General features: G+C 46.5%; 1 protein-coding gene across 2 annotated transcripts in view; it reads left to right on the top strand.

Moving 5' to 3' along the window:
• nbeal2 (neurobeachin-like 2) overlaps positions 1-20,490 on the top strand; it is a 42,869-nt gene that overhangs the window by 18,586 nt on the left and 3,793 nt on the right. Inside the window, exons 12-49 of one of the 2 annotated variants that reach the window (XM_035530805.1) lie at positions 66-164; positions 318-964; positions 1,639-1,771; positions 1,916-2,035; positions 2,533-2,875; positions 3,075-3,157; positions 3,477-3,569; positions 3,790-3,961; positions 4,219-4,352; positions 4,770-4,929; positions 5,060-5,162; positions 5,370-5,523; positions 6,991-7,137; positions 7,253-7,412; positions 7,507-7,595; positions 7,983-8,669; positions 9,125-9,300; positions 10,026-10,182; positions 10,500-10,643; positions 11,785-12,114; positions 13,267-13,416; positions 13,687-13,844; positions 14,102-14,226; positions 14,512-14,632; positions 15,331-15,491; positions 15,764-15,897; positions 16,059-16,166; positions 16,345-16,440; positions 16,530-16,654; positions 16,961-17,101; positions 17,560-17,690; positions 17,836-17,945; positions 18,142-18,259; positions 18,564-18,661; positions 18,875-18,988; positions 19,155-19,241; positions 19,594-19,703; positions 20,098-20,270. In XM_035530805.1, coding sequence (XP_035386698.1) covers positions 66-164; positions 318-964; positions 1,639-1,771; positions 1,916-2,035; positions 2,533-2,875; positions 3,075-3,157; positions 3,477-3,569; positions 3,790-3,961; positions 4,219-4,352; positions 4,770-4,929; positions 5,060-5,162; positions 5,370-5,523; positions 6,991-7,137; positions 7,253-7,412; positions 7,507-7,595; positions 7,983-8,669; positions 9,125-9,300; positions 10,026-10,182; positions 10,500-10,643; positions 11,785-12,114; positions 13,267-13,416; positions 13,687-13,844; positions 14,102-14,226; positions 14,512-14,632; positions 15,331-15,491; positions 15,764-15,897; positions 16,059-16,166; positions 16,345-16,440; positions 16,530-16,654; positions 16,961-17,101; positions 17,560-17,690; positions 17,836-17,945; positions 18,142-18,259; positions 18,564-18,661; positions 18,875-18,988; positions 19,155-19,241; positions 19,594-19,703; positions 20,098-20,270 — 6,391 coding nt within the window. Of the gene's footprint in view, positions 1-65; positions 165-317; positions 965-1,638; positions 1,772-1,915; positions 2,036-2,532; positions 2,876-3,074; positions 3,158-3,476; positions 3,570-3,789; positions 3,962-4,218; positions 4,353-4,769; positions 4,930-5,059; positions 5,163-5,369; positions 5,524-6,990; positions 7,138-7,252; positions 7,413-7,506; positions 7,596-7,982; positions 8,670-9,124; positions 9,301-10,025; positions 10,183-10,499; positions 10,644-11,784; positions 12,115-13,266; positions 13,417-13,686; positions 13,845-14,101; positions 14,227-14,511; positions 14,633-15,330; positions 15,492-15,763; positions 15,898-16,058; positions 16,167-16,344; positions 16,441-16,529; positions 16,655-16,960; positions 17,102-17,559; positions 17,691-17,835; positions 17,946-18,141; positions 18,260-18,563; positions 18,662-18,874; positions 18,989-19,154; positions 19,247-19,593; positions 19,704-20,097; positions 20,271-20,490 lie in introns of those variants that run through there. The other variant, XM_035530804.1, reaches the window with a different exon arrangement.

Raw genomic sequence — 20,490 nt, 5'->3', positions numbered from 1 at the left:
TGTGTGGGTGATGATTCTGCTCGGCACCTGTCTCATGGTCTGTTTCTTCATGGTGTCTTCTGCAGGAGGTCTTTAAGGAGCGAATAGGCTACTCTCAGCTCTTTGATGTGCTGAAGAGTCAAGGGCAGCCCACCAAGAGGCTCCTCCAGGAACTGATGAACATGGTGAGAGACAAGCTTGAACTCTTTCACAGCTGGACCAAGTCCTTAATGTGACCTTGATGATATGAGAACCTCAGCTTATCTCTCTCACTCACACTGCTTTCACACTTTTACCGGTGGTGCGGTGCCTTGTTCTCCTTCCCTCTCTCCTTACAGGCGGTAGAGGGCGAGCACTCCCAGGCACTCCAGCTGGGCATCAGTAACGACCAGCCCCTGCTCCTCCTGCTGCAGTGGCTTCCCGAGCTGGGCTCCCGCCCCCTGCAGCTGCTGGTCTCCCAGTGGCTGGCGGCCGTGTGCCGGGGCACGCTGGCCTGCCGCACCGTGGCTGTGGAGGCCGGCCTGGTGGGCCGCCTGCTGGATGTGCTGGCTGAGCCGGCCACGCGTCTGGACCGCCAGTGTGCCGACGCCCTGCTGGGGCTGCTGCAGGACCTGGGCTCGCTGTCCCTGCAGCCATGCGAGCTCCGCAGCTTCCTGCGGCTGCTCCGGACTGAGCCCGGCTCACCGCCACACCCCTACTGTGTACGGGCCATCCGCGCCCTCTCTGCCATGGCGGCCCGAGACGACAGGGGGGGTAGTGCTCTGCAGTACTTCGACCTCACGCCGCCCATGGCCGGCATCATGGTGCCCGCCATCCAGCGCTGGCCGGGCAGCGCCTTCGCCTTTCACGCCTGGCTGTGCCTCAGCCCCGAGTTCCCCCCGCCCTCACAGCAGCAACACCACTCAGAGTCACACGTCACCACTGCCGCTGGTCAGGACGGCACAATCCTCATGACCAAGGGCCCACGCCGCAAACAGCTCTACAGGTGAGCAAGGAGTCTAACACCACCCATGTTCCAGAAGCACTATAAACTATCATCTCCATCGCTGTGGGCAAATTGCTACAAAAACATGAACATACAGAACTTGTATATACTGTTTTAGGTCACCATTTGACTTGTTTTAGCAATGGTATAATAAACATATGTCATTAATTATTTCTCAGTCTCTGTATTAGAATATAACCAGAAAATACAGGAAATTTGTATATAGTATTAAAAAACACTTCAGCAATAACAGGAAAAGACTAAATCTATAGAGGAAATCTGACATGTGCTGAAAGAAGTCTGGTATAATATACCAGAAGATTACTTCAAAAAACTTGAGGACAGTCTCCCCACTAGAGTTCAAGATGTGCTTAATGCCAAAGGAAGTCACGCTAAATACCAACTTTTGCCTAAATACCAACAAAAGCCAGTTCTAAAAGTTGTTTTTTTAATACAGCTTTCATGCGCACATTTTGTGTACATATTTCCTCTATTTTCTATTTGTATCTTAATTATTTCTCAGTCTCTTTATTAGATATGGTCATTATACCATTGCTAACCAGTCTAATACTTGTGGTGGCCTAAGATTTTTGCGCAGACCTGTAGTTTATGCATGTATATCCTTTAGCGCTCATAGTTTAACTGGGCATGTTCGTGTCATGTCCTGTCTGCAGCTTCTTCACGGCCAGCGGCACAGGCTTCGAGGCCTTCTTCACCATACAGGGTGTGCTGGTGGTGGCTGTCTGCACCAAGAAGGAGTACATGGCTGTATCCCTTCCCGAGAACCCGCTCAGCGACTGTGCTTGGGTCAGCCCACTCAACGTTGCACATTACACACTCACGCGCACACACACACACAACATGCACAGAACTAGGCAAAGTAACAGACTCCTAAACCCTGAGTGCAGACTCATAACCCCACCCCTCCTCCCTCTCTCTCTCTCTCTGTAGCACTCTGTAGCCATTGTGCACGTTCCAGGACGTCGGCCATTCGGGCAGAACCTCATCACTATCTATGTGGATGGCGTCCCGTGTAAGACAGCCCAGCTGCGCTTCCCCTCTCTCAGCGAGGTAAGAGCCACTCCGGAGGACAGCAGGAACAATGTTTGGAACTTGCCGCTAGAGACATGGCTAAGATCAATACCACCCCAACCCCCCACTGATGGTATTTTGGTGTTCTAAATAGAATTTCATTGCGTTGCATTGCTGTGGCGTTGCATGCATTCTTTCTTTTAAAAACACTGAATATTTGTATACAAGCTCCAATAATGTGTTGTGGGTAAATGTAAATCTTAACTGTCAGCTATACACCATATTCTCTGCAGCCACATTTGTTTTATTTGTATTATATTACAGGTACCTGTAGAGTATTTTTATGCCAGTGGTATGTAATATTAGTGCATCTGGATTACTGACATGTGTTATTTAATTACACCTTTTCTTTCCGGGAATTATTTATACTGTTGTTATTACCCAGACATAATTGCTTGGTGTCCCCTGTATTGGATGCGTAGTGTGTGGTGATCAGGTTCATCACCCCCCCCCCCCCCCCCGTGTCTGTCTCGCAGCCCTTCACCTCCTGCTGCATCGGCTCAGCTGGCCACCGCACCACCACCACCACCACCGCGCTGCCCACGCCATCCCCACCGCTGCACTCTCCCTCCGACCTGATCTTTCCCTCCCCCGCCAGCCCTCCCGTGCTGGTGCGCTCGCAGTCCGTCCCGGCATCCTTTGCAGCCGTAGCCGGCGGCCGCTGGGCACCGGGCCGGGACACGCCCGTCCACACCATCCCGGCTGGCCTGCAGGACACCGAGTGGGGCTCTCCTTCGTCGCTGGACGGCCTTCTAGCCACCGCTTTCATCTGCCATGAGGCGCTGCAGCCGACGCAGACACGCGCACTCCACACAGCCGGTATGGGCCGCACCGCCCTCACGCATACACTCAAACACACGATGTGCCTGCATACGCAGGAACCGACATGGACATGCAGGACAGTCGTATATGTATATGTATCATAAGTCACTTAGTAATCAGCTCATTTCAGGACCATTCTGCTGGTGGGTTCGTGTGTGTGTTTGTGTGTAAAAACTTTTGTCTTTCTGTGTCACAGGCCCCAATAATGTGTCCCTGTTCAAGGCAGACGGGGAGCTGTCAGAGCTCTGCAGTAAACTCTTGCTGTACTACACCCCACAGGTAGGGCTACTGCCCCACCCCTCTATTACTACTGTACTACACCCGTCAGCTAAGGCTATTACCCCACCTCTGTATTACTAGTGTACTACAACTCTCAGCTAAGGCTACTGCCCCACCACTGTATTACTACTGTACTACACCCCTCAGCTAAGTCTACTGCCCCACCCCTATATCATTGTTGTTCTACACCCTGCGTGTAGCAATACAGCTCAACCTTTGAACCACTTTTAAACAGATTTTGTATACAGCTTGTTCAGTACAAGATGCTGTTCTGATTGCAATGCCTCAAGATTATGTTATGTGTTCTGTATGATTTCAGGCCTTTAAAAGCCAGATCTGTCTGGACTTGTCTCCCAACCATCTGTACAATGGCAGACTGACGGGCCACAGGGTGGTGAACTGGGACATCAAGGTCTACACCATTCATTCCTCTTTTCTTCCTTTATTACATGCCCAGAGGTTAGGCACCAGATGATAAACCTTTAGATTTACTAAGAAAAAGGCGGAAAACAGTGCCTGATTTATTCTTTATGTCTTTAACTGTGTGTGTGTGTGTGTGTGTGTGTGTGTGTGTGTGTGTGTGTGTGTGAGTGTGTGTGTGTGCGTGCGCACGCACACGTTTGTGTGTTTAGGATGTGCTAAGTTCCGTCGGCGGTATGGGGGCTCTACTACCCCTGCTGGAGCAGGTGTGTGGGCTGGAGCAGGGTGACTCTTGGGAACAGGAGACATCTGAACTTCTGGGCCCAGAGCTCACTTCATCTAGGGGCCCGGCTGGCATGCTGTTGCCCCTGGGCAAGTCGTCTGGTCAGCACCTCTAGAAATATACCACACACACAGGGACACCTCTCAGTGGATATAAACACTGTGGTTTTAGTGTTTAAAAACATGCACACACACACATACACACACAAATAGCCAGAAGCACATTATGAAACTTGTGTTGGACCTTGCAGTGGTTTTTTAGGGGTAACCACACATCATGCAAACTATATCACCTGACTTCTCACTCTCTCGCTCTCTCGCTTGCTCACTCACTGACATGCTCCCTCTCTCTGTGACAGAGGGCCGTTTGGAGAGGAACAGTGTGGCTGCGTTCCTGCTGATGGTCAAGAACATGCTGCGGAATCATCCTGTCAATCAAGAGAGTCTTATCCACTGCCATGGCCCAACTACCATAGGAGCCATGCTCAGCAAGGTAAACACACACACACACACACAAACAAATATAAGGAACAATCAGTAGTGGATAAGTACAGGTTATGAAGCACATAGACACACGTATACGTATTTGTATATTTGTCCATAAACAACACACTCAAGGTGATGCTTAGAGGGCATCTGTGGGTCTCTCCGGTGGATGTGACTTCAAGGCAGCATATCCTGAGAGGAAGTGGTGTGCTAACAACTATATGCACTTGCATAACAAACAAAAACACACACACATTTATCTCCTGATGTCTTCAGTGTATTGAAACTTGCTTCAATCATCCATCTAACAAGAATATCAATTTGCTCACATATACAGTAGGTCACATGCACACACGCACTCAAACAATGTTTCTGTGAGTCTGAGTGTCTCTGGCTGTCCATCTCCACCCCCTGACTGTGTCAGGTGCCCAGCAGTATGATGGATATGACTGTGCTGATGGCGTGCCAGTTGCTGCTGGAGCAGGTCTCCATCGAAGGCAACAGCGCTCTGCTCTCCCAACTCTACCAGCATCTGCTCTTCGACTTCCGCATCTGGAGTCACTGCCACTTTGCCGTGTGCCTCGGTAAGCAGTGCCCACCTCGAACTCTCTAACCACTGGTTACAGTTCTCAAAGTATCTCTATTTTTTTTTTTTTAAACATGTATTAACGTGTGTGTGTGTGTGTGTGTGTGTGTGTGTGTGTGTGTGTGTAGGTCATGTGCAGTATCTGTCTTCTGTCTTGAAAGAGAGCAAGCAGAAGATCCGTCGGAAGTACGGGGTGCAGTACATCCTGGACTCCATTCGTTCACACTACAGGTGAATGTACTAGCAGCAACGCATGAGGCTCAGAAGCCAAAATGTAGAAAAGATTAAAATAAATGAATATTAATGTTAATTAATTATAATTAGTTGCTATTAATTAATATAAATTATTATTATTTATTATTATTTTTATTATTATTATTATTCTGTTTGATTTAATTGCACCTGGAAAAATTCCAAATTATATGTGTATGTGTGTAGTGTGGAGAGGGATGGCAGTGCTCTGTCAGATGAAAGGCAGACAGTGCAGATCTCACTCTTCAATCTACTGAAAGATTTCCTGTCCAAGTCACCCACTACTGAGGAGCTGCACAGTGTGCTTGCTTACACTGCTGTAATACAGGATGAGAAACAGGTAGCGTGTACTCTCTCTTGCGCTCGCTCTCACGCTCGCTCGTTGCCTTGCTCTCTCAGCAAAAATGATGCACATACAACAACAGTTGCAAAAAGCATAGAAACATCTGAGATTTCTGCTTGAAAACATACATAAGTAAATATATACTCCTTGGATATCATTTTCAACATGGAGCTCCAAAATGAATTTGTCCTCAAGTTGGATGAAAAGTTTTTAAAAAAATCATGTTACATGTTCGTGCTGTTACACGTTCATCATTGGATGGTCCTGACAACAGCGACTGCTGTCCATGACTTTGTAGGTGGTTGTGGGTTTTTACATGCATGAGGCTGGAGATATATGGCATTATTTCCATGATCCTCTATCCTCTGTCTTCATAACTGGCTCAAAAAACACAGACACATTAGTGGATTAGTATCTAGACCAACTATGTATCTAGTCATACAGCAATGGACATCCTATTCTTTGTGATATTATATAACTGTGCAAAATGAATAAATAACATTTTTGTCAATTGGTCAAGAGTAAAAGTGCCTTTTACAAAGATAAACTACTCATGTAGTATATCACTACACACACACACACACACACACACACACACACACACACTTTGTGTCATGTAGAAGAGGTCACTTTTCTTCATTAGAATGCCACAGATGATGAACTTTCCAGACATCTTCAGAATGACACCTATGACAAGGTCACTAATAGAATCTGGTGTGTTTGATATGAAGGACTTCAGGTGGTCAGGTTTGCTGGCTCCAGCTACCCTAGCAGAACTGTAGTGGAGAGCTGTGTTCTCCACTGAAGGGAGGGATTACCTGTGTTGGGAGATGGAGAAAACACATGAGCTCTGTTTTTGCAATGGGCAGCGCTTGCAGAATAATTTTTGTTACTGAATGCATGACTCAGGGGCCTAGATGCTGTCCACAGTCCAGCTTATCACCCTTGGGCCAAAGTCTTTGTCCACTAAGAGAATAGAGGCTTGGAATTCATTTGATAGGCAAAGCAGTATTTCTTATCCAGCTAACAAGAAATAACAACATACTTGAGAGTAGGTAACTGGATCTCTGACAGATGGGGAAAGGGGTGGTGAGAAGTTGCAAGACTTTTCTTGGGTAAGCGAGCAAGGGAGCATTTTATGTGTTCTTGAGCCTATGTATAATAGGAATTTGGTACTGCTGGAAAAGTTGGCTTAATGATTAAACTATTTATCTGTAGGGATACTAGGGATAGAAATACCTATTTTTACGTCATATTTCTCCCTCCAAAACATGCACAGACATGCATGTATTCACACACACACACACACAAAAAAAAAGCACATAAACAAACACAAATACACATATAAACAAACCACTTCCTTCTTTGGAGCCACAAGATGCTTTGATATGCTTATAACACACCTCCCTCACTCTTTTCTCTCTCTCTCTCTCTCTCTCTGTGTCTCCTTCCCTCTGTCTGCAGGCTGTCCAGGTGTTGGATGTGCTGTATGCTGTGCTCAGGAGCAGTCATCAGGCCCTGGCCGTGCTGCTCGAGTGGGGAGCGGAGCAGCTCTACTGTCTGCTGCTGAAGCCCCACTTCAGAGACAACGCCCGCGAGAGGGTCTTCAGGGTGAGCACAACCACCCTCCACTCACCACCATCTCCTGTTCCCAAACTAGGAAATGTTTTATGTGACTAAAAACCAATGATCCTCCTCTGTTCCGGGTCTCCATGCCACACCGCAGGTCCTCTACAAAGTCCTGAAGAGCGATCGGGTACCGGAACGCAACAAACAGCGCATCAAGCTACGAGACTCCAGCTACCTAGGCCTGGTCTGCTTCCTGGAGGATGTCCCTGTCACCATGACCGTTATCCGCTGCCTGTACGAGCAGGTGCTGGCCACAGGTAAGGTGATGCGGAAGGACAGTGGGCCCTCCCAGAGGTTGTCTCTGGTTGTGAACCTGCACATCAGTAGTCCGTCTTTGTGTGTTTCATGCAGATTCCTCGCCCAACTTCAAGGACCTGTTGGCAGTGGTGTACCTGTCCCAACGGGCGGACCTTGCCGTCCGGCTAGACATCTGTCGCAAAGTAAGTGGATATCAAGAAGGATTAGGAGGGACATAACACAGAAATGGATTTTCCAACCCTCAATGAATGTGTCAGTCAAACTGCAGTTCCTTCCCTAAAGGACCAATAATAGTTTCACTAGAGTTTGAGATGATGTTTAAAAAGAAAATACAACATACTTAACAGCTGTTCAACAGCTGTTGAACTTAAAAGTTATTCAACAAGCATGCTTTCTTTCAGTATTCAGAGTGACATTTGCGAATTAATCTACTACTAAAATGAATGTCTTCTCATGTTTTATCATATACTAAAATGATCGTTTGTTGAGATGTATGATACATGATAAACACTGGTGATAAATGCACCTTGATGTGTGTGTCTCTTCCTGCCCCTCGCCTGCTGCTGTAGCTCTTCCACCTGATCTACTCCAGTGAGGACTACGTGAAGCAGATGGTCCGTCACCCAGGCTGGCAAGATATCCTCACCAAGCTCTATGTCAAAGAGTCCTACGAGTCACGCTCCACCAGCCAGTCGAGTGCCAGCCCACACACCTCCCTAGAGCCCACACCCTCCCAGCCTCTTCTCCGCAGGGACGACAGCATCCCAGAGGATGGCCACGGCGACATCTTCCTCCGCTACGACTCCCGGCAGGATGAGGACGAGGATGACGAAGAGGAGCAGGATGCAGCAGCACGCCGCTTCTCGGACCTGTCGCTGTCCCCGCCTCCCGGGGACCAAAGGAGCCACGAGCACTCGCTCAACTTCAAGTCATTCGACTCAGTGGAGGAGGTCAGCCGCTCATCATCGCTGTCCAACATGGTGGACATTCCGTCCTCCTCGTGTGTGTCGGGAGAAGAGGAGGGATTGTATAACCCGCTCTCGCCTTTTGGCACCTCGCCCCTTATGCTTGAGCTGGGTGGGCAGAGGGGCTCCCAGGCGCAGGCCGGCAGCCCGCCGGGCACGCCGTCACCGCTGGAGCACAGCAAGCCCTTCCTCGGCCTGCGGCCTCGCAAGAGCTCCAGCCTGTCCAACGTGCTGGACGACAACATGGAGCCTCATACCGTCGACAGCATCTCCAACAACTCCAACCCACAGGTACTGCACACAAGCATGCAGTCTTCTGGAGTCCAGCATGGCCAGATCTCTTAGGAGTGAGCAGAATGGTTAGAAAGGATAGGATGAGGAAATAAGATTTAATTGCAGTATAGCAGGGATCTTTACCCCCCTCCAGGAGAGCTAGCTTCCTTCTGAGTTTTTAGTTTTGACATAAATCTAGCTCACCTGATTCAGATAATTAATGTTTTCATGCCTCTTTAATTAGCTAGGTTTTAGGATGAAATGACACTCTATAGGAAGGTATCTTTAAAACCTTTTGATGGTTGTTTCTCTCACTTTTGCTCTGATTTCCTCTGTTTATATATCTCTCTTTCTCAACTGTATTTGCGCCGGCTCTTTTTTTTTTTTTTTTTTGCTCTCACTCGCACGCTCTCTCTCTTGATCTCACTCACTTGCTTGCTCGCTCTGTCACGCTCTCACTCACTTCCCGGCAGACCCCAGAGGAGGAGTTATGTAACCTGCTGACTAACATCGTGTTCAGAGTGTTGTGGACAGGCACAGACGGCTCGGAGGACGTCATGTGGAGAGAGAGGGGCCAGGTGTTTTCTGTTCTCACCAAGCTTGGCTCCTCCTGCCAGCTGGTTCGCCCACCCGACGACATCAAACGCAGGTCAGACGCTCAACACTTGAAAAATCTTTCACCTCTCTCGCCTCTGCCAAACCACTCACAAACCACACATGTGGCATGAGTGAGAAGGATGTCTTCTGAACAATAAGCACAGTACTCTTAACAGCTGCAGGGAAACCCAAACGTCAGGCTGATGTACAACAACTGATTTGGAGGGTTGCCAGATATGTTTAATTGGTGCTACCCCTCTCCTATATTTGTTCAGCTTCTAGGCAGCTGAAAGCTTTTCAAATTCAAGTTCAAGTTCATGTTTGGTTTATTTGTCATGTACATAGTCATACATGGTATAACACACAGTGAAATGGTTTGAGAATGCTCTGTCCAAACTGACAAAAAAAAATAAAATAAATAATAATAATAAAAAATAAATAAATATATATATACATACACACACACACACACACACAATGTATATATGGATATAAATTTCTGTTGGGTGAAGCAATAAACAGAGGCCTTGCTCACTGCTTTCTGGCCTGGCAGGGGTTAATCTGTTTCCAGAGAAACAGAAAGTTTCAGACAGAGGTCCTTCATCAACTGTGCAAGGAAAATGCTTCTAAATTATATATAAATATTGTTCACAGATGTTGTCACTGTATTTGCCATTTAATTGCTCAGTATTTGACTACTAACTGTGTGTGTGTGTGTGTGTGTGTGTGTGTGTGTGTGTGTGTGTGTGTGTGTGTGTGTGTGTGTGTGTGTGGCAGTCTTTTGGAGATGATGTTGGAGTCGTCTCTTTCAGACTTGCGTGATTCTCAGGGCATGACTCTACCCCATATTCCCTCCTTGCTCCGCCTCCTCAGACTGTTACAGGACTTCCTGTTTGCCGAGGGCACGGACAATCAAACACTGTGGAGTGAAAAGGTAGAGAAATCCACAGGCTTTTCCCTCTTACTCGTCTGTCAGCCTTACACCCAGTGAGGTTTTTGTGAACCATAAGATTGAGGAAATCTTTATGATGTCCCAGTGTGTATATACTCTATCACACAGTGCCTCTCAAACATGTGTTCTGTTTGGGTAGCGAATATTATGGACATCAGAGTGGGGTTATATTGTCAGAAGGAGTAGTATTATCATGTCCTGTTATTGTGCAGTACTTGTTTCCTTGAACTGCTGATGTGCAGTGCGTTATGTGATCATTACACTGTGTGTGTGTGTGTGTGTGTGTGTGTTTGTTCCAGATCTTTGAGGGAGTGGTGAATCTCCTGGACAGGCTCCAGGCATGGCACACCACCCCAACAGCCGCCGCAGGTACGGAGCTGAAGGAGATGGCCCAGATCGGCCTGCGCATCATCACGGGCTACATACAGCAGCACAACGCACAGGTACGTGCACACTCGCATGTGGCGCCTGTGCCCATGCGATCCCACGGGCCCATGAGTCAGACCTGCTGAATACACTGAGTCTGCTAGTTCTGCCCAAGAGGAGTAATCTTTGGGGGGGTTCAAACGCAGTTAATGCCAGCTGTCTGTTACTCCCATTTATCACAGTCGAGTCAGCTTACATGCTGCAGCAGGAGATTGAGTTGCACATCAACACACACACACACACACACACACACACACATACAGTTTATAGTGTGACGCGGACTAACTTTACCACTTCCTCATTCATGTGGTACTTTTAGAGTCTTCCACATTGTCATAACTGCATATTCACAGTATCAAAATTAAAATGAGTGATGTGCTGTTATTGTATTTCTAGCTAAAATGCATCATGTAGTTTCCATTAATTAAAAAAATTGTTTAGTATTTTCCAGCAGACATAGAACAACCATAGGCTTAAAATTTTTCTTACATAAACTGACACAAAGTCTCTTCTATCAGTAGGCTGGTATAGCTCTAAGGACTTGGTTTCTTAACTTCTGCTGTCATGATTTTTCTCTTTCCTTAAACAAAATTGTGCTCAATGTTTCACTTCAGTATCTAGGAAATTGTCATTCACTAAAACCCACTGGTAGAATTATATGACGACTAAAGGACTTGTAATCTTGATATATAATCTTGAAAGTGTTTTCTCCATTCATGTGAGTAGCTTTATCAGTTCAACTGAGAAATGGAGAAATTGCCCAGAATTTAAATCTCTGTTTGATGTATATTTATGATGTCACACAACTCAGGATGCCAGTTTGAAGATGTCCTATAAGTAGATAATCAGAGGTGTTGATACCCCCCCCCCCCTTTCAGGGATGGCTGATTTAGTATTGGTATTAGTATTTAGTAAACTGGTGATATGAACCAACATTTTGAAACGCAGGTGTCTAGGTGTACTGTGCAGTATAAGAAGGCTTTCTCATCTGGTCAAAACCACTTTGACAAATTAAAAAGAATTAAAAAGGTAGCCCATTATGATCAGCCTCTGAGTCTCACTCAACACATCAGCTATGGCTGTAAGTGTATATCTTGACCACATTAATGTTGGTTTTATTTCCACATTCACACCACATCCCACTCATTGTGCATACAGGTGTGTGTGATGGCGTGTCTGAAGTTGCACAGCCTGCTGCAGAAAGTGCTGTGCCTGTCATGGGAGGAGGTGTGTTTCTTGCTGGGGCGGCTGGGAGCCGCCCTGTGGTCGGCGGGCAGCGGGGACCCGTCAGACGGAGGGCCGGGCACAGAGGCGCTGCTGCGGCCACTGGTGCCCGTGGTGCGAACGCTACTGGACCAGCATGCTGACCCCACCAAACTGCAGCAGCTGCTGCCCAACCTGCCCCCCACCAACGGCAGCCCCACCTTCGCCCAGGACCTACAGGCCTACTGCAGCACGGCAGAGTGGCAGCTCTTCTACCAGAGCCATGTGAGACTTTCTCTACACACACGTGCAGACACACACACTGCACTCTGCAGCGACTACACACACACACGTGAGCACGCATACATGCAAGCACAAACACACAAATTCACACACGCACACACACACACACAAAACTGCACATAGACATGCGCATGCACACAAACACATGCTCATGCATGCACACATGGATGCACGTATTCACACACACACACACACACACACACACAGACACATGTTTCTGAAGGCAGAAGGTTTTGCTTCAAAATATGTGACATTTGCTTAACCATCTTAAGCACACACTGAATAAAAGCATCTTTACCCTTCATTTGTAGTAACCAAGTTCTAATCTCCTTACCCTTACTGTGAAAGTGTGTCATTTTCTCTGTAAACACTGTATCTTTTAATCAGTATTTGCAAGTAACTTACAAGTTACATATATATTCCTCTTAAGTGCGAGTTGTTTTAACAGTGCATATAATTCACGCTGCGGACATGTGTTTGTTTAAAGATGAGGACTCTGATCCGTCATGCCCATATCCACTGTAGTCATGGACTCTATATTTAAACACAGTCGAGATGAAAGCCACCCGTACAGTGCCAGAAGCAGACAGAACATAGTGCTGATTTATTTGCAGGATCTCTTCAACTGGGAACCAAATCCTGAATGTCGATTAAACAGATGCCTAGTTCACTGGGATCTGCAGAGGATTTATGTAGCAGTGAATAATAGTGTGAACCCATAAATCTGCCCTGTTTAGAATGTTTGTATATACAAATCATGTACTGTATTGCCAAGTTTGGATGTGGGTATGGGTGTGTGTGGGTGTGTGTGTGTGATTGTGTGGGTTTATACACGGGTGTCTATGTGCTTGTGTGTATGTGTCTGCCTTTGTATGTCTGTGAGTGAGTATGTGTGTGTGATGTAGCATTGCTTCTTGACCTAGCTCATATGTTTGTGTGTGTATCTTGTGTTCACATATTCATATGTTTATATTTGTGCATGTTGTGTTATTATGCATGTAGGTATTTCATATATTATTATGGCCTTCTAATATATATGCATATATGTACTGTGAGTGTGTGTTTCTGTATGTATGTATGTAAATAATGATATCTCTGTTCTGCCGTCCTCTTTTCACTTCATTGTGTGTGTAGGTGCTACCTACAGTGGAGCAGTACGAGGTAGACACATTCGGGAAGAGTCATGATCTAATGTCCAACTTTTGGAACTCGTGTTTTGATGACCTCATGAGCACAGCCCAGAAGAGAGAGAAGGACAGAGCAGAGTGCAGGGCCAAGTTTCAGGTGCCTGCCACATCCCGTGCATCTCACACCAGCAGCAGCTCGCCCTGTTTAGAAACATGAGATCAAAATAATATTGACTTATAATGCTGGTGGAAACCAAGATTGTTGTTGGCTCTGAGCAAGACCATCTGTATCACTCCATTACTTTAATATAATATATAGAATCCTGGTGAGGCTGTGTGGATATATTTTATGATTAATGGTAATGATCCCTCTGTGTGTGTGTGTGTGTGTGTGTGTGTGTGTGTGTGGGTGTGGGTGTTCACTCAGGAGCTGATTATAGACCAGTTTTTAAAGCGCGGGCGCAGTGAGAACAGTCGCTATGTAAGTGCGCAGAAGCTGAGTAACGGCCAGCAGGGGGTGGTGTGGAAACACTGGAAATCCCTACGCAGACTGCTCACCAGCGAGAGAGGAGCCTGGGCAAGGAGGTGGGTGGGAGTGGCTCATGGCCCTGTAAAACTGATCTCAAATTAGCAGACCTTGGGAAAGGGTGATTCTGAGTGAGGTGTTCAGTAAGGTACTCTACAACATCAGTAAGTAGTTACAAAAATTACTATATGTGCAATTTGGTTCCATGATGATATGAAACTGCTGTCCTGACCTTCAGGGTTGGTGTGTGTCGTGTGTAAATGGCCATTACGTGGCAGGAGCTGGTAGTAAAAACGGCAGTGGGTTTGTGTCTCAGGGATCAGCCCAAGGTGAAGTGGAAGCTGTCTAGTGTGGAGACCTACTCCAAGATGCGCCTCAAACTTGTGCCTAACTACAGCTTCAGCCAGCACAGCGAGGCCAGTGCCCTCAGGGATAATATGGGTGCGTCCCACTGCACGTACATAACACACACTGCTGCTGGCAGTCTGACGATAACAGTTCATGTACAAGACCAAGAATCATATATTTGCTCATTTATCAAAGTCTGAAGTTTTACTTCCTGTTATTCCAGTGCCAACAGAATCCTTACATCCCATTAAAACATATATGCTGTTATTGATTGAGCTGCTATGACTATTTCATTTATTAGAAACAGTTCTTGTAAGGTAAATGAAGGTAATGTGAGGTTTCGCAGTAGTATCTGAAGGTGATATCTGTAACCCGTAGGAGCTGAGAGCCCTCGTAGCTCCACAGAATCCCTCCCATTGGCTGTTGCTAAGGAAGCTAAAGTGAGTGACATGGAGGATGACCAACTAGAAGATGAAGACCTTCTGTACATTGACAACCAGTAAGTACCATACAAATTCCTAGTACATACAGTACCGTACAGAAGTCTGTCAGGGGCCACCTTTTCTCCTGCTTTTACAAAAGGAAAACTGTGACTATGATTTTCTTTTGACTTTCCTCTTCCTTCTGCAAGTAGCTGAGCTTCTCTTAATTATTTCCCTTAGCCATTTTAGATGTGCATGTGAAATGTACAGGGCAGCTAAGGTGTGTTGTGATACTTGTTTGTGTAGAGGTACGTGAAGTGAAGGCCAACAGTCCTCTCAGTGTCACTGGCACGGTATATTTGTGGTTTTAGAATTGGAAGAAAGGAAAGGAAAAAGTCAGGTGAAACACAGATTAAAAGCAGACAAAGTAAATGCTGACCAATATGTTATTATATTTGGTGGTTTACTGTAATTTTCTGTCCTGTGTTCTTTTCTGGCACTGATAAATAAAGAACTTAAAAATACTTAAATAAAATACTTAAATGCTGCTTTGACTGATTAAAAAAATGAAGCGATGGTCTCTGACCTATGCGTAGTACTGTATACAAAGCCATCATGTTTTCCATAAAGCATATTTTTCATCTCATACAAAATTATAATTATAATGAACAAAACACCTACAGTGTCAGGTGAAAGACCTGGGGGTGTAGCGCTAACAGGTGTTGGGGGCCAAGCGAACATGGGTGGTGCTGAACCGCCTCTGTCTGGGTGTCAGGGTGGAGGAGGGCGAGGAGGAGAGTCATAAAGAGAAGCTGGTGCTCTCGGAGGACTGCGAGCTCATCACGACCGTGGCCGTGGTGCCAGGTCGCCTGGAGGTCACCACGCACCACATCTACTTCTATGATGGCAGCAGCGAGAAGGACGAGACGGAGGAAGGTACACACCAGTTCCCATACCTGCGCCCATAACAAAGCAGTTGTTCAGCTCTGGGGAGCCTTATTTATAAAAGACATATATGTTCATCTCCAAGATGCCTCACACATTTAGAAGCATGTTCCATGGCACTCATGGGACTCCTCTCCGTAGCAGTGCATTTTGAAGATCACTGATTGCTTTTACTCACTGCATGTGTAACGTAGGACAATGTAAACTGGGATTTATATGGCTGGCCCGGTGCATAGTTGCTGACATGCGGTGTGCTGGTGCAGGCATAGGCTTCGACTTCAAACGTTCGCTGGCCCAGCTGAGAGAGGTCCACCTGAGACGCTTCAACCTGCGCCGCTCCGCCCTGGAGCTCTTTTTCATCGACCAGGCTCACTACTTCATCAACTTCAAGAAGAAGGTGAGAGGAACCCACCTTAATTAGTACGGCAGTACACAGGCCTTAACAACTCTCTGCAGGTTAATATTTAACCTGGCTAATATTTAGTCTATGCATGACACATGAATTTCAGGGTTCTGTATGTACCTAGGGTGTGTGTGTGTGTTTTCTGACCACTGCAGGTGCGGAACAAGGTTTATACCAGGATTCTAGGCCTCCACCCTGCTAATCTGTTTTACTTTGGCTCCCGCTCCCCTCAGGAGCTCCTCAAAGCCTCCAACCTCACTCAGGTGTGTGTGCTGGCACTATTAGTCTTCCTGAAATGGGCCATTATGTGCAATGCTGCAAAAAGTTTGGGTTGGTTTTTTTTGTTGTTGTTGTTGGGTTTTTGTATTTGTATTTGCAGTCAGTTTTTTTCATTGTGTTGAAGCTTTGGAAATATTCACGTATATTGTGTATATTTGACAGAAATGGGTCTGCAGAGAGATCTCAAACTTTGAGTATCTCATGCAGCTAAACACCATCGCTGGCCGCACTTACAACGACCTGTCCCAGTACCCTGTGGTAAGCTCCGCCTCACTTGCTTTCCCTTAACTTTCATTTGCACCATGCTAACCAGCAGAGCATGAATGCGTGTGGGTGCATGTTTCCAGTTCCCTTGGGTGCTGTGTGACTATACATCTCCTTTGTTGGACTTGGAAGACCCGGCTGTGTTCAGAGATTTGTCCAAGCCCATTGGAGTGGTCAATGACCGTCACGCCCAGAGCGTCCGAGAAAAGTAAGTCACTTCACACTTGTACACAACCCATAAATCTCAGGCAAACATTCCAAACCAGACGCTTTAAAACAAGCCACTTAGAGTATGCTAATGTTTAGTTAGGCTTGAAGTGACTGATGGCTTCTTTGGCAAATCAGTGTTTTGTAAACACTGAAAAAGAAAACATTATCTTCATGAATCTATTCATTTGTTAATCACTAGTAAGGTATGCATTTAATTGAAAGCAATTAGTCTTTATAGTGTGATGCACTGTGTGTGCGTGCGTGTGTGTGCGTGCGTGTGTGTGCGTGCGCGCGTGTGTTTTAGGTATGAGAGCTTTGAGGATCCTTCAGGCACTGTGGATAAGTTCCACTATGGCACACACTACTCTAACGCTGCAGGGGTCATGCACTACATGATCCGCATGGAGCCCTTCACCACCCTGCACATCCAGCTGCAGAGTGGCAAGTAGGGTCATGCCTCCCAGCAGCAGCACTGAACACACAGCACTGCACAGACATCACATAGAACTGCATGCCAGACACATAGCACAACACACGTGTTGTATTTTGTGTGGGAACCAGGATTGGCCACTGGGTGGCAGTACTGGCCTTTGTCCGGGTTTTTGCTTGTTTCATTGTGTAGTGAGAGAACTAAACCTACAGAAGACAGCTGTTTATCAGCATGTAGGGGTACACTTCTAACTCTGTCTGAGCTTAATCGTGCTTAGTAATCCAATAACCAAGATATGTTTAAAAAAACAAAACAAAACATTAGATTATGCAGGTGTGTGTGTCTTCAAAATTTGACTTCACATAGGGAATTCATAGGAGAATAGTGAGAAGTTGGTCAATTTCTGTGTAAATGTAATAGGCCTACTGATGTGTGCCCTTTTTCTTTCTGTGTGTGTGTCTGTGTGTGTGCAGGTTTGACTGTGCAGATAGGCAGTTCCACTCAGTAGCAGCTGCATGGCAGGCGCGCATGGAGAGCCCTGCGGATGTGAAAGAGCTCATCCCTGAGTTCTTCTACTTCCCAGAATTCCTGGAGAACATAAATGGTAAACCTCCACAGAGCAGCTCTCTCCACTCCTTCTCAGTCACTCCACTTACAGAGTCCCACTTCTAAATGCCTTATCCTATGCATGTCTTTTTCTCACTTATAAAATGCTTCTAGAACTGTGTGTGTGTGTTTTTTCTCTGCAGGGTTTAATCTGGGCTGTCTGCAGTTGAATCAGGAGCAAGTAAATGATGTGGTTCTGCCTCGCTGGGCCTCTTCTAGGGAGGATTTCATCAGAAAACACCGCCAAGCACTGGTGCAAGCACAAATGTCCACACACTGTGGTCTACATAAACTTGGAGGCTCTTGTCTAGATCTAATTTACAAAAGAGATTTGTTGCCTCCGCAAAAGTAGTCTTTTTAAGTTGCATATACAACTCCACATGCACAAGCAGTTGTCCAGACACACACAAATATAGTCCTCTCACACAGCAATCTGGGTGTGTCTCCAGGAGTCTGAGCATGTGTCCGCCCACCTGCATGAATGGATTGACCTCATATTTGGCTATAAACAACGGGGCCCTGAGGCTGTGGAGGCACTCAATGTATTCTACTACTGCACATATGAAGGTAAGGGCACCGACGTTCCTGGGTCACTACCATAGCGCCGCACAAAAGAAGAACCTTATCTAACTGTTCACGCATCATCTTCAAAAGTGCGCTGTATTCCCTTTTTGTGTTTATGTTCATATATGTAATAAATGTAAAACATCATCAGATAGCACATCGTGGTTTCTATACAGCACCGTATGCATTCACTTAATCCCTGTCAAGTGTGCAGGTGGGTACTCTATTGTATTGTTAAGTGTTTGTTTTAATGCTAACAGTAAGAATTGATTTTGATGGTGCTTGTGTGGTGCTGATGGATCCTCAGGTGCTGTGGACCTTGACGCCATAGCCAATGAGACAGAGCGCAAGGCCATGGAGGGCATCATCAGCAACTTTGGCCAGACGCCCTGTCAGCTTCTTAGGGTACAGGCACAGGCAGTGTTCCCCTTAGTCTCATTCCTCTGTATTTGCCTGGAATATGCTCTGACCATGATATTGTATTAAAACAAAGGGTAACTGTGCTGACAGTCATTAATGGCTATTGTTACTGTAGGAGTGTATTTCTGGTGTAATGTCATGTCTGAATGTGCGCGTGTGTGCACACATGTGCATATGTTCCTGTGTGTGTGTGTGCAGGAGCCCCACCCTCCCCGTATGACAGCAGAGACCGCGTCCAGACGGCAGGCCCGTATCGACACTCTACCCCCAAACCTCTTCGAGCAGCTTGACAAGCTCCGGCCCTTCGTGGAGGTGAGAGCCCACTGCGTCTCGGCATAGACACTGAATCACACAGCAAATGTCACTATACAAGCTGAATATTGTGTGTGTGTGTGTGTGTGTGTGTGTGTGTGTGTGTGTGTGTGTGTGTGTGTGTGTGTGTGTGTGTGTGTGTGTGCGCACTCTTTGGCTATTTTAGGTGGTGAGTGATAAGGTGCCCCTAGTGCAGGCTGTGGTGCCCCGGAACCAGACCCGCTCCTTCATCATCCAGGGCTCAGACGTACTGGTGAGGTCCGAGCATTCTTACACACATACACACAAACACACACGTGCGTGCGCGCGCGCACACACACACACACACACACACACACACACACACACACACACACACACACATCAATTCTGGGTTTTTTATAGTGTAGCCAAGACTCCATTCACTTTAACAAATCATATCATAAGCAGGCAATGCAGACATGACTCACAACTCAGAAGACAGGCAGTTCTCTCTAAAATTAATTATATAGGCCTGTCATTCGCCAGGTTTTTAGTGTTGCACGTTGGTAATAGAATATCTACTACTTTAAACCTGTACCAGTATTAAGCTCTAAAACTCTGTCTGAACTTCCTGTGTCGACCAGGTGACTGTGAGTGCTAATGGCCAGATTGGAACCCATAGCTGGCTGCCCTATGACAAGAATATTGCCAACTATTTCACCTTTTCCAAGGACCCCACAATGAACAACCCAAAGTAAGCACATAAATGCACAGACACACACACACACACACACACACACACACACACACACACACAGACACACACACACACACACACACACACACAAAAGAACGCACATGTACAGACCTAAATCTTCCAATGTTGTGCCAGCTGTCTTGATGTGGTCCAATAATGTGTAACATGTCTGAATAATGTTATCATTTCATTGTTGCCTATTAATAGTGTGGTTTTAAAGTGTGTGTATGTAGTTATACTTTATTATAAATGAGCTGTGTCGTTGTAGAGCCTGACTCTGTATGAGATCCTAACCCAAGTCTGATGTACCTACCTCTCTTTACTTGCATGCCCTTTCCATGCCTGGATATTGACCGGTCTTTGGCCTGCTTTGGCGCTTGGCTGTGTTTAGGACCCAGCGCTTCCTGAGCGGGCCCTTCTCCCCGGGCGTGGAGATTGGGTCCCAGGTGCTGGTGGTGTCCAGCGACGGGCGTCTACTGTTTAGCGGGGGGCACTGGGACTGCAGCCTGCGCGTCACCATGTTGGCTAAGGCCAAACTTGTCGGCCGCATCTGCCGCCACATCGGTGAGCCTCACCCGCCCTGGGTACAGCGACTCTGTCAGCGCAGGCCGGGAGATGGAGCAGACAGGCCCTATGCCTGAGTGCTGATTGACTGAGAGATTGGGTTCTAAGCAACTAGAGTAAACTTTAGATGTGTCCTGTCATAACAATTCGCAGAGAAGAGAATAAAAAAACAAATTGTCAGTTTTTTTTTAATGATTACATTTGCCAGAACTAAACCAAA

The sequence above is a fragment of the Electrophorus electricus genome, chromosome 10 (genome assembly GCF_013358815.1).
Source record: "Electrophorus electricus isolate fEleEle1 chromosome 10, fEleEle1.pri, whole genome shotgun sequence".
Classification (NCBI taxonomy): domain Eukaryota; kingdom Metazoa; phylum Chordata; class Actinopteri; order Gymnotiformes; family Gymnotidae; genus Electrophorus; species Electrophorus electricus.
This window is presented reverse-complemented; position numbering and strand designations above follow the sequence as displayed.